This window comes from Ictalurus furcatus, chromosome 15, assembly GCF_023375685.1.
Source record: "Ictalurus furcatus strain D&B chromosome 15, Billie_1.0, whole genome shotgun sequence".
NCBI classification, from domain to species: domain Eukaryota; kingdom Metazoa; phylum Chordata; class Actinopteri; order Siluriformes; family Ictaluridae; genus Ictalurus; species Ictalurus furcatus.
The window spans coordinates 20,133,140-20,146,036 of NC_071269.1; the positions used below are offsets into that span (position 1 = coordinate 20,133,140).

Here is a 12,897-nt window from a genome sequence, read left to right on the forward strand (position 1 = left end):
CAGAGTATTGAATATAACATCACTAACTACAGAATGTAATTCCGCTTTGAATGGTATGTCAAAAGTACTATTTAGACACACTATTTAAAATGCTATTATGCGGTTTGGGACATTGTTACTGTGGTAACCGGCGTGTCAAATGAGCCTGTGCTTAAAAGTTAAAAACAGTCGGGAAAGTTAATAAGTAGTCTCTAAGACTAAAATATGTGTTGATATTTGATCATTTTTTCATCGTTTTAGCACCATATTTAGCACACTGTGCAATTTTGGACGTCGCCACAGATTTTGGGGCAGTGGAGCAAAGGCGAGACGCTCGAGCAGAGAATGGCGCAATCCCATTGGCTGTCGAGGCCAATGTCGCATGCTCATTGGCTGTCGGGGCTGCATATAAAAACTCTGCAGTCGCACTAATCAGTCGCATCAAACTGTGGAGCAGATCAGACACGCGCGCTTGGGCTGTTTGGATCCGAGTCTGTTTGCTGGCATTTGCGCTCTTGCTGCTTTCTTTTTGTTTTTTACAACTTTTACATAAACAGTAAGAATGAAGGAGAGGAGAAACGCACAGCCGCTGGTGATTAGATGTAAGCTGGTTCTGGTTGGTGACGTGCAATGCGGGAAAACAGCTATGCTGCAGGTCCTGGCAAAAGACTGCTATCCAGAGGTTAGTCTTTTTTTTTTGTTGCTGTTGTTGTTGTTGTTTGTGTGTCTTTAAAGAATTGAATGCATTAATTTAAACATGCCCTACACCTGTTATGAGCATTCTTTGAGTTGTGACGCACAGACTGATTAATATCTAATTAAGAATTAGTGTGCAAAATTTTTAAATCCCCCAAGACCATCAAGAATGGGAAGGGTGTACTTATTTTTGCTCCTGTAGTAGTAGTAGTAGTAGTAGTAGTAGTAGTAGTAGTAGAGAGATATTGCACATGCACATATGCACATGCATGTGCTGCCAATCCCTCAGCATGAAGCTTTTCTTGTGATGCCTTTTTGCATTATATATCTAATAATACAATAATAATGTTGACAATATTATGAAAATGATTATGCATGATGTCTAGTTTCCATTCCTACTCAATATTATCAGGTTGCTGTGTTGGTATTGGTGTTAATACAGGGCTGTGTTCTGTGATGTGTGTCCACAGACGTATGTGCCCACTGTGTTCGAGAACTACACAGCATGCCTGGAGCTTGAAGATCAGCGTGTGGAATTGAGTTTGTGGGACACATCAGGTAAGAGCTTACTTACAGCTGTGGGGGGGTCCTTTTTTTTCCCTTTAAAAAAAAAAAAAAAAAAAAAAAATGAATAGGGAAATCAACTGTGCTCTGTTATGGCTTTCAGTTTATTATGCATGAAAGAGTGCATTATAGTGAAGCTGCAGGATTGTCTTGCGGTGTGGATGATCATTAACTCGGTGGTATCTGGTGACTGCACATGCATAGTGTAGGGATGGTAATCGACTGTAAAATATTGGCATCTTCACCCTGCTGAATAAATGTTAAATCATGGGCATGAAACTATGATGCGTTTGTTGTGGTGATGCGTGTAAGACATTTTAAGTGGAAGTATTTATTTATAAGTCTGTTGGAATATTTATAAGTCAAAGTTCGGGCTGCGTGGTATGATGCTATAATATTGATACTGCGATTAATTATGTCATAATACCCATGAAATCTTAGAAAAGTATCATGATATTTTAGAACGGTAAATATTTTTGTAACAGACAATTTGATATGGTTTTCTACTGTTTTGATTGATTTATTATTTTTTTATTGTAAAAGTCAGAATTATTTGTATAGATTATGTTCATTTGTTTTGTAGACATTAAATAAAAGTACCATCGAATAAATTTTCAAAGGTTTATTTTTAAATGCATCGCTGTTTTGCAGGCACGTTGTTAGGGAATGCACATTGTGTTGTAGAAATGTCTTGAAATATCGTGATGTTGTTGTCATTATGTCGCATCGCCCACCCTGATCACAATATACTTTGTGCAGAATTGTTTTGCAGTGATTGTTGGTAAATGAGACCTTTTTAGCTGTACTCTTATGCAACGCACATGAATCACAGAGGGCTTTGGCTGAATGTGTGTTTTAATGAAGTCACATGATGCATCTTGACCTAAAACTGGAAAATATGCATTCGTTTTAAACAAATTGTAAGCTCCTCCGGATATTGCAGAGTTTCCTTGATTTCACGTTAACTTCTGTGTTCGAAAAATCCTGGAGGGACTGATTAACATAAAGGGCATGTGACAAAGTATCTTCCTCAGGTCTGAAGTTCAGTGTTGCACTTCAAAAATGATATACAGAGTATATCAACTACCATTACAGCTAACGTGAGCAAGCATGTCATAACATTTTGACACACTTTACATAATATGACTCAGACTCAGACATGCTTTGCCATCCTAATTACAAATTCCACCATTCTTTCCTGGATTCAGGGCAACAGCCTTCATTTGATTGTTGACTTCAACTAGACAAACTGGTTTACCTCACAGGTTTGACCAGCAAGGCTAACGTTGTTATCTATGCTAATCCTAGTCCATGGCTGCTGGCAAGTGTATATAATGTATAATATAATATATAATGTGATGTATAATGTAACACATAAGATTCTTCTGTATCTTCTTATACATAAGAATATCATATATTCTTATGTATAATATTAAGAAAAATATATTTTGAAAGTGGCAGGTTTAAATTTGTATTGAAGTTGTATGCTATACCACATGCCATGTTGTCACCTAATTACTAAATTACCCTGTTGATGATGCTTTATCAAAATCAAATGGAACCAAAGCCTATAAGAATAAAAGATGTATGTAGTCATGAAGAAAGATCACATGGTTGTTGAGGCAGTTCAAATGTCCCAAAGGCTTCCTGTTGTAGCCCCTTGTACACATGATTTAACCCACTCTGTAGTTTTACAATGTGACATATCTGGACACTGTAGAACCGTATACTTGGCACTGAGGGGTGTCTGACTGCGTGCAAAGTGCGAAAAAAAGGTTTGAGAAGCTTGTGTGTGAGTGTTTTGTCTCCTAATAATTTGGTGTTCATCTGCCAATATTGGAAAGGCTGAATGAAATTTGGCCCTCAGGGATCATCCTCTATTTTATATTGGCAGACACTCTTTGATCTGTTTGGAGGCGCGCCAGTGGCAGGACAGAGTGTGCTTTTAAGGGATGTGCATGAGGTTGAGAGGACGCAGCAGGGATTCAGAAAGCTTCCAGCCATTCATGTGTTCTATGGGGACAGAATTGGAGCAGGTTTCCTCACTGGCATTTTGTTACTCATCCAAGTATTTTATAACTCCTGTCCTGCGAGACATGTATATCAGCTCAGTGCAGCTAGCTCTTTAGAATACAGTTACGTTTCATAATTATTTTCTTTGTCTGGGAAAGATTTGCTGGTGGAATGGAGCAACAGGGAAAATAACTGGACTGGCTATATTTGGTTGGATTGTTGGTGCTGGCTGATGGGTGCTCTAAACAAATTTTTGGTTTTTGGTCAACACATGACTCTAGAGCAATGGTTCGCAAAGAGAGATCCTTGAAGCGTAGACAGTGGGTCCATGATTTTTAATTTAGTTACAATGGTGGAAATCATAACACCGCATTAGCAAGTTATGTTTAAAAAAATAAAGTAATTAATAATTGGTTACTAGTCTATTTATCTGGTCCCTTGTATCAAATGAGTTTAATCGAAACCTCAATAGCTCAAAAACTAATGAGACTATAATTAATGCCCTAATGTCCGTTGAAATTCCTGGAATAGCTCTGTGGCTCTAATACATAGACCTTATGATTGTACACATTTTATCATTCATGAAATAAGCATTGGAATCCATGGAGTTTATTACAGCTCAAGGTGTCCCTGGCTACAGAAAGTTTGAGAACCCGTGCTCTAGAGAATGGTATAGTATTTAACCACTAAACCTTCAGCACCGTTTAGAAATTTGAAGTCCGTTACTGAGCCAGTCTGACCTGACTTGAAATTGGCATTGGACTAATCTTTGTCTTGGTCAAACATGATTTGCCTGCAAAATGTTTTTTTGATTTATATAAAAATGTAGACCCCACACCACCACAACCACCAGAAATGTAGACCTTCCAATACCATAAATGCGCCATCTCCTGTGACCTAAAAAAAAGCTGGCAAGTTATTATTCATTGGTTCAATTCTTCAACGTTGATTAACAGTACTACCTTATCAGAATAGCAGCTGAGGGGCAGTGGTAGTTAAGGCTTTGGCCTAGCTGTTGAAAGGTTGAGAGTTTGAATTGCAGAAGCACAAAGCTACTAATGTTGGGTCTTTACATGAAGCCCTTAACCCTCAATTGTACCTTGCATGGTAGCTTACAGTGTGTCCTGCATACTAGTGCTGGATAGTCTGGCAAAAAAAAAAAAGTAAGTTGTTGAACTATTTTATTCTGACCCAGTACCTTATCGGCTCGGCCACAGTGGGATGGCTGTAATCGTGTTGTGTATCTGCTGGAGTTTCCCAGCGCACTAATTATATCCACCCAGGAGCTCTGCTCTCTCGTGCCTGCTGGGATTTCAGGAGCAGGGTTTCTTATTAAGGTTCTTCACATTGATTGGACTGACCTCATCAGATAGCTCTCTCGGGTGCTCAGCTCGGATTTACAAGCAAAAATCAATTCTCTCGGTCATGGTGGCCTACTGGACCTGCTGCAGTAAGATGGCCCAGGAAAGTGTAGTCTGCTGTATATCACTTGCAAAAGGTTTTGGCAGCAGACAAGCTCTTAATATGTTAAGTGTAACACATTGCTGTGGATCCAATCTTGGCAGATGCGGCAAGCGATTATGTATGATGACCTGGCAGAGGTATAGTGGACTATTAGCACATTAGAGTGGCGAGTAGATTAATGAGTGCTTTTCTTATGAAGGTGTGGATGGGATAAGAGGTGGGAACTTAAGAGCAGCTCCAAGATGACCCCTGTGAATGGGGAAGGCCCAAAAGGTCATGGATAGCTGCTTCTCAACAAGAGGGGCCATTCTTTGTTTAATTCTCAGTGGGGATCCTGATAGAATTTTGGCCATGCTGTGCCTTAGTGAAGACAGGGAGTGTGTTTGGGGGGTGGGGAAACTTCATGGAGGAATGTGCCAGGACTTGTTCCCATCTATCTTTAATGGGAATGTGGGGTGTATGGGATATGCTTACCATTTTGTTCTTTTCGCCCTTGTAACAAACTCCTTTGTAATCATTGACCTATCCCAGCCCTCTCATCCTTACTTTGAGATCTGGAGTGCTGATTTAATTCGGAGATTTCACCCCTTAAAGGTGTTTAAATTTGACTCTTGGCCATTATGTTTGATTATTCTGTTGACGCATCCAAGAATTTCCTAGTAGAGTTTTGTTTGGAACAGTGGTAGTTTGCAGCCAAGGTTTTGGGATTAAGATCGGAGGGTTGTGAGTTTAAAACGCTAGGATTGCTGTTGATCCACTGTAGATCCACCTTGAGCAAAACTCTTAACCCTTAACTATTTTCCTGTATATTTGTATTGGATCATCTGTAAGCAACAAACAACTCCAGCATTTGATATGTTGGAATAATGCATTCCCTATTTTTGGTTAGAATCTATCAAAGTTAGACAGTCTGATCATCAACAGAGATGCTGCATTAAGACTTGGTGAGTTTCAAGTATAAGCATCATGGATGTTTCACATTGTGTTCTTATGCGATCTTGTGTACTCGTTCTACGTTATCAACCACCGCCAACGTTCAATTCCAATACTCAAGAACGCAAGTACCGGGGACTCATGAAATTACCTGGGTGTGTTCTCGATATCGAGGATGCAGCAGATGCAGACCTGAGCACACAGAACCCTCTTGAAGTCCCAGAAGTCACTGTGGCAAAACAATAGCATGATAGCGAATGATGGAAGCCTGACCCATAACTGTAGTTTTTTACATCTTTTTAATGGCGATCTAAATAAATTGCAATATGTGTCTAAAAAGAATGATTTTGATGTGAGGTTGTTGAAAAGGTCGATTTTTATCCCTCAAGTATTTTAATCAAACTATGCTAGCTTCCATCCTGAGGTAACAGTAACCCCGTTAGCTTGGTTTTTATTTAACGTGAGGTCGCGGTTGCAAACCGAGAGCTTGCTGCATTAAAACATGCTGAATTAACTTTTGGTCCATCAGCCAGTCAACAGTAAATCTATTAACCCGCTGAAACATATTACTTGGGGAGCACTGAAGAGATGATGGTCCTGTGCCAGTACTAGAAATGTGTTGGGACGGTCCATTGCACAACAGGAAGCTGATGGCACATCTCAAATCTTGCAGAGATGCATTCTATGTCCTCCTGTCCTTCCAAGTTTGTTCTTTTGAGGTAACCTGGCAAGGCCGATCTTCACGAGAACGAAAGTCGTTTCTTTGCGTTCTTAGAATTGAGAAACAGCTCATGTGTACCGTTGGCCATATTGAGTGGTGATGTAAACAAAACCAAAATCCATGGTTCGGCAGGCTATGGTTTGCCTCGCGATACATGCAGTTTTTCTGTTTTGAGTTGCATACTGCTGCTTCAATCACAGAAAAAACAGGTCCTTTTAAATCACCAGTGTAGCAGTTTGTCATATTTTCTGCTCGATGTTAAGATGGAAATTGTGCCATTGATAAAAACAGTTTGAGTGTCATGCTGCATGTGCATAAGGAAATACATTGAATTTGGCAGAACATCTTTGAAGGCACCACGATGAACATGCTGAACTGGGAGCTAAACACAATTTTAACTCTGATGGTACAGCCATCAGCTCCTGCAGTGTTCAATGCCAGGCTCCCCCCTACCCCTGAAACGTGACCAAGCAATAACGAAGGCAACAGGTCGATTCATGGTGGGATATGTGCCCGATTAAAATCTGATGAACTTTAATTGTGCCATGGTATAAAATTCTAAATAGACCACATTTTAATCAAAAGAAACAAAGGCAAAACAACCTGAAGAGCTGGGCAAGGCAAAATTGATTACAATTACGACTAATAGCTGATGACCCTGGCCCAGAAAACGAGGACTGAAGCAAACCATGAAAGAGGTGCATCATTGCACCTCTAATCTGTAACATAATGTTGATGTAACAAAACAACCGGTCAGTAACTTATGGAACTTTTAGAATTAAAGATGCATGATGATGGACATGGTCCTGAAGATTTGACCAAATCTGACCTCATTAGCTTGAAAATTGGCAGCGCTGACTGAAAGGGTTGAGCAGATGGCGTGCACTATGATGATCCTTGGCGTTCTATGTGCAGCACACAAAAGCACAAAACAGCCCTCTCCATCTCCATCTGTTTCTCACAAGGTTCTTCATTTGATCTTGTAGAAGGATTCTGCATATAAATGTGCACTGCAGATTTCTCTAGGCCACTGCTGCTATGCTATTGGCACTAAGGTTTGCACTACGTGGTTTATTTTCAATGCTATGGTTTCTGATGGCTCACAAACTTTTTATGGACACCATAAAAGTAGTGTCTTGTTTAGCTGAGGAACACAGCAGCAGGTTGGCAGTGGAATTGTCATTTGCCCACCATGTTCTAATGCTTAAGGGTGTTGGATAGCACCTCCTTATAATCCCAAAACTGCGGGAGCGGGCAATTAACAAGTAGAGCACTTGCTGCCTCACTCAAGTATAACCTTCGTTTCCTGTACTTCTCTCATGTTTCTGTAGCAATTCTAGAGCCTATACTTCGTTAACGTTGAGTTTGGAAGGTTCGTATAATTATTCTCGCTGTGTGAGCAGGTCAGCCACGTTCTCAGACTGTGTCCAGCTTTTTGGATGTGTAATTTGTCAACTTTAATTGAAAAATGGCTCCTCCATATCCCTGGTGTGCATGCCTATAGATTGCTGCATTAAAACCAGAGGCAATTGAATGCATGATCACACTCTGGCAGTGAATGTCCGTGACTTATCAGAGAGGAAGAGGTGGAGAGACGGTCAGTGGCGTGGTTTCCAGAGATGCATCATCTCTGCAGACTGTCTGAATCTGAAATGCCACCAGTTTCTGACTTATTATTATTATTATTATTATTATTATTATTAATAATATTATTATTTTGTTTTTTCTTTCAGCAGATTCTTATTGATTTACAAAATTGTTACTGCAGAAACAATACATAAGTTTGCTCACAAACTGCCAGCAATTCAGTAGTGTTGCATTTATTTATTCTACATTTATTATTTTATTTATTTATTTTTTTTTAAGTACAGGTGCAGCTCAAAATTAGAATATCGTGGAACAGCTCATTTTTTTTGTGTAATTTTAATTTAAAAAGTGGAACTTTCATATTCTTTCATTACACAAAAATTGAAATATTTCAAGCCTTTTTTGTTTTAATCTTGATGATTATGGCTTAAAGCTCATGGAAGTAAAAAAATCCAGTATCTCAAAATATTAGAATAAAGAATTTATAATACAGAAATGTCGACCTGAGAAGAGCTCTAATCAGCTAACTAACTCAAAACACCTGCAAAGGTTTCCTGAGCCTTTAATCTCTCAGTCTGGTTCAGTACACACAACCACAATCATGGGGAAGATGAAAGTAAATGTTGCATTTCATTTGGAAATCAAGGTCCCAGAGTCTGGAGGAAGAGTGGAGAGTCTAAGTGTGAAGTTTCCACAGTCGGTGAAGATTTGAGGTGCCATGTCATCTGCTGGTGTTGGTCCACTGTGTTTTCTCAAGTCGAGAGCCGATGCAGTGTCTACCAGGAGATTTTAGAGAACTTCATGGTCCCATCTGCTGACGAGCTTTGTGGAGATGCTGATTTCCTTTTCCAGCCGGACTTGGCACCTGCCTACAGTGCCAAAACTACTAGTAACTGGCTTGCTGACCATAGTGTTACCGTGCTTGATTGGCCAGCTGACTCGCCTGACCTGAATCTCATAGAGAATCAATGAGACACCAGACCCAACAATACAGACGAGCTGAAGGCCGCGATCAAAGCAACCTGGGCTTTTATAACACCTCGGCAGTGCCACAGGCTGATTGCCTCCATGCCACGTCACATTGATGCAGTAATTCGTACTAAAGGAGCCCTTACCGAGTAAATTAACATAATTTTCAGAAGGTCGACACTTCTGTATTAAATTCTTTATTCTCATATTTTGAGATGCTGGATTCTTTATTTCCATGAGCTGTAAGCAGTAATAATCCAGATTAAAATAAAAAACAGGCTTGAAATATTTCACTATGTGTAATGAATCTAGAATATATGAAAATTCCACTTTTTAATTAAATTATGGGGAATTATTTTTATATGCACCTGTATGGTAACTAACACAATTAGGGGAAAAATAAAAACACCAGATCAGCTGGTACATATCTATTTGTAACTAAATTTATTGCATTATAAAAACACATCATGATCTCCACGATATCTAAGAAAGGCTATTGTAAAATATCACTATATGGAGATTTCATCAGATCACCCAGTCCATAGATATTTAAAAAAACAACAATGTTATAAGCCAGATTCAGTTTACCTGCATAGCAAGACAATGCACAGATGCTTGCATGATTGGTGAGATGTACATTTTTGAAGCTGTAATTGGGTGCATCACTGAACCAACACTACTGTTGTAGTCGCCAATATGAAGGAACAAATGTGTGAATTTTGTAGAATCCCTAAATAGTTTTGTACCAGTACCTCTTTGCCAAGTCAGTCTAATCAATATGTTAATTTGTATGATTGAATGAGCGTACTCAAAGATTACACCCCGCAGCGTGTCGTCATTTTTACCAAAGTCAAAGTAATTCCTAGAGGACTCCGCTTTTGTCTTTGATTTTATTTTATACCCAGTTCAAAGCGCTGAAGTTGAATTTCCTTGGACAAAGGGCTTGTGTGCAGTGAGGTACATTAACACTGTTCGACCCAGGCATTTTATTCAGCACTAACTGGTGGGTGGGCACGGCTCTCTGTCTAATGATTGGCAGTTGAGGGAAGCCTTTATGGAGGAGTGGGTGGAAGACGCTTTGCAGATGGTAGATTCCGAGGCTGTTGCTGTGGAAACAGGGGGAGCAGAGGTATTGCGCGTGTGGGACACACACACACACATATGCATGCGCGTGCGCGCACACACACACACACACACACACAAATGGTGGTGGGTGGATTACTTAAGGATTCTGAGAAAGAGTGGGAGCCACTGCCTGGCCCCAAACTCGCTGTTCCCATTGCATAATCCATAGAACCAAGAAAAAATCGAGATGGATCAATAAAGCTTCAGGATTTAATTGTCATTTTCATGTTCTTTAAAATGCCAGTGTGTGCTTTACTGAGATGAGCTGAACTATATGTGAGCAGTGAAGTCTAGCAGGGATAACCTCGAGCTTCATCTTTGGCTCCAGGTCTTAAGTTGGCCATGGTATTTGGTTCGATGGTTTTTGATGTTTTTTTTTTCTTCATGTTTCTCATTGCAGGTTCTCCTTACTATGACAATGTGAGGCCACTTTGTTACAGCGACTCTGATGCCGTGCTCCTGTGCTTCGACATCAGCCGTCCAGACACTGTCGACAGTGGACTCAAGAAGGTACCAATTTAGCGCTCTGAAATTCCCATCTTTGTACAATTCGGTTCTAGCTTTGGTGTCAGGTTCTTTATAATATGAACAAATCTTTGAGATAGCAAAGTGGTTCCTTTGAAAGATGTTGGTACTCGGAAAAAGTCTTAATTACACTTAAGTCCTATGCATTCATCTTCAGGTGGGAGTACACGATCACAGGGCATCGTACACGCATGCATGCACACAAGGAAATTTAGCGTAGCCATTCCACCTACCATGTTTTTTGGAGGTGGGAGGAAACCCAGAGGAAACCCATTTGCAAGACTTCCTATCAGGAAATAACAAGTATAATGGGTTTTTTAACTGAATCTTGAGTAAATTTTTACATTTGTGTCTGTTTGTGTAGTGGAAGACAGAGATCATGGACTTCTGCCCCAACACCCGCATTCTGCTTGTCGGCTGCAAAACGGACCTGCGCACGGATGTGTGTACACTGATGGAACTCTCCAATCAGAAACAAACACCCATTACCCAAGAGCAGGTGTGATATATGTATTAAGTCAATGTGGTAACTAGTTGATGACAACATTATGAGAAGTTTGAATAAAGATCAAAACAGGTTTCAGATGACGCCAGGTCTTTGTTTCAGCCACTTAAGAGCGACACCTAATAATCGTTTTAAGATCAAGAGCTAATTAAAGTGGATTGGTGCTTGGTTTACATGCAACACTGCAACCATCCACAGTTATTTTGGATAAAATTCAAGGTGGAAAATCCATACTGACATTTCTCCTCTCCTTTGTCCCAGGGTTCAGCCATGGCCAAGCAACTGGGGGCTGAGGCGTACCTAGAGTGCTCAGCCTTCACGTCAGAAAAGAGCATCCACAGCATTTTCCGCACTGCAGCTCTGGCCTGCATCAACAAGCTTCAGCCGCTGGCCAAGTCTAGCCCCAATCGGCGCCTCTCTAAACGCCTCCTCCACCTGCCCAGCCGCTCTGAGCTGCTCTCTTCCACCTTCAAGAAGGAGAAGGCCAAGAGCTGCTCAGTCATGTGAGCAGCGGGGTTGCTCTCCTCACCCCGCAAGCTTTTCCCTCCCCCCGTGCTTTAGTCCGGGGAAGGGGGGTGGGTTTTCCGATGTCCTCATCGCGAAGGCTTCGTCTGGGAATCCTTCCTCACCCCCCGACAAAATGCATTTCAGAACAAGTGGACACTTTGCTGTCCGCTTTGTCCTGATCTCTACACCAGTGCATACCTGTCTTACACAGTACAGTATCTTGCTTTTCTCGATCGAGGTTTGATCATCAACCGTCATTTCTTCATCCTTTACTGTTAAGAGAATTTGTGGTCCGACTTAGTAAATAAGGAACCAGTGTTCAGCATATGAGGTTCGGTAACATGACATAAATGTGACAAAAACGCATTATTGGCTCTTGAGTGTCAACTATATCTGATATTCTTAAAAATTTTAAAAAAAAAAAAAAAAAAAGTTCAAAAATATAGAGAATATGTACAAAAGCGTGTCCGTGAAAGTAAGGCTTCAATTGGTGGAGCATAAGGAAGCTGTGTAAGGCCCAGGTTATTATAGAGGTGTTGGAGAAAGAGGTTGTTGGCCATGAAGGCTTATCTGGCATTATAATGCTGACTGAATTGGCTGCTGTGCAGACTGGATACTGTAATTCTGTTGGAATCTGCCTGTAATGTTGGGCTTTCTTGACCAGCCAAACATTAAGATGGGTGAACGTTATAATTGATGAAGTAAGGACAGAGGGCGGGGAGCTAAAAACAAATTTGCAGCCAGCGATTTTTCAAAAGGCAACCAAAGACAAGCTTACTGTCCCCTCTGATTAAATACCACCTGATGTAAGTGCTTCTGCATTTAAAAAGACAATAAATAATTGCCCTTGTGAACAAGAGAGAAAGAGGGAGGTGTAACTGTTGGCCCACCGGTACATGAGTCTCCCACGTAGTGATCATGGAGAGCCATGTATCTGTGAGCCTCGGTGGGAACTCCAAATCATCCAACGTAAAGCTGAATTGGACTTCAGAAATAATTTAGGTTCTCGAGGATGTTTTTCTTAAAACTGTTGTAGCACCATGTTGATATTTGCTCAATCAACAAGGATTTCAAATAAATCTAAACATATGCAGACAAGATTGTCTTTTGATCAACTTTTATTCAATCTACATCAGACTGAAATCGAACCATCTTCACATGCCATTTATAATGGGTTTTATACACATTTCCTAAGAATCTTGATGTAGCACTCCATCTTCTCTCTCCTGTGTACAGGTTTTTCTTGCCTTGTTGCCCGATCTGATCTACAGAAGTCTCGAGGCAGACTTTTGCGGGCAGTTCGGTACAT

General features: G+C 40.5%; 1 protein-coding gene across 1 annotated transcript; it reads left to right on the forward strand.

Moving 5' to 3' along the window:
• Positions 1–437: 437 nt before the first annotated feature.
• On the forward strand, positions 438–12,018 carry rnd1b (Rho family GTPase 1b). Its single transcript, XM_053644058.1, has 5 exons — positions 438–661; positions 1,146–1,233; positions 10,452–10,561; positions 10,941–11,075; positions 11,343–12,018. The coding sequence occupies exons 1-5, from the start codon at positions 542–544 to the stop codon at positions 11,586–11,588; spliced, it is 699 nt and encodes a 232-aa protein (XP_053500033.1). The 5' UTR covers positions 438–541; the 3' UTR covers positions 11,589–12,018.
• The last annotated feature ends 879 nt before the right edge of the window (positions 12,019–12,897 follow it).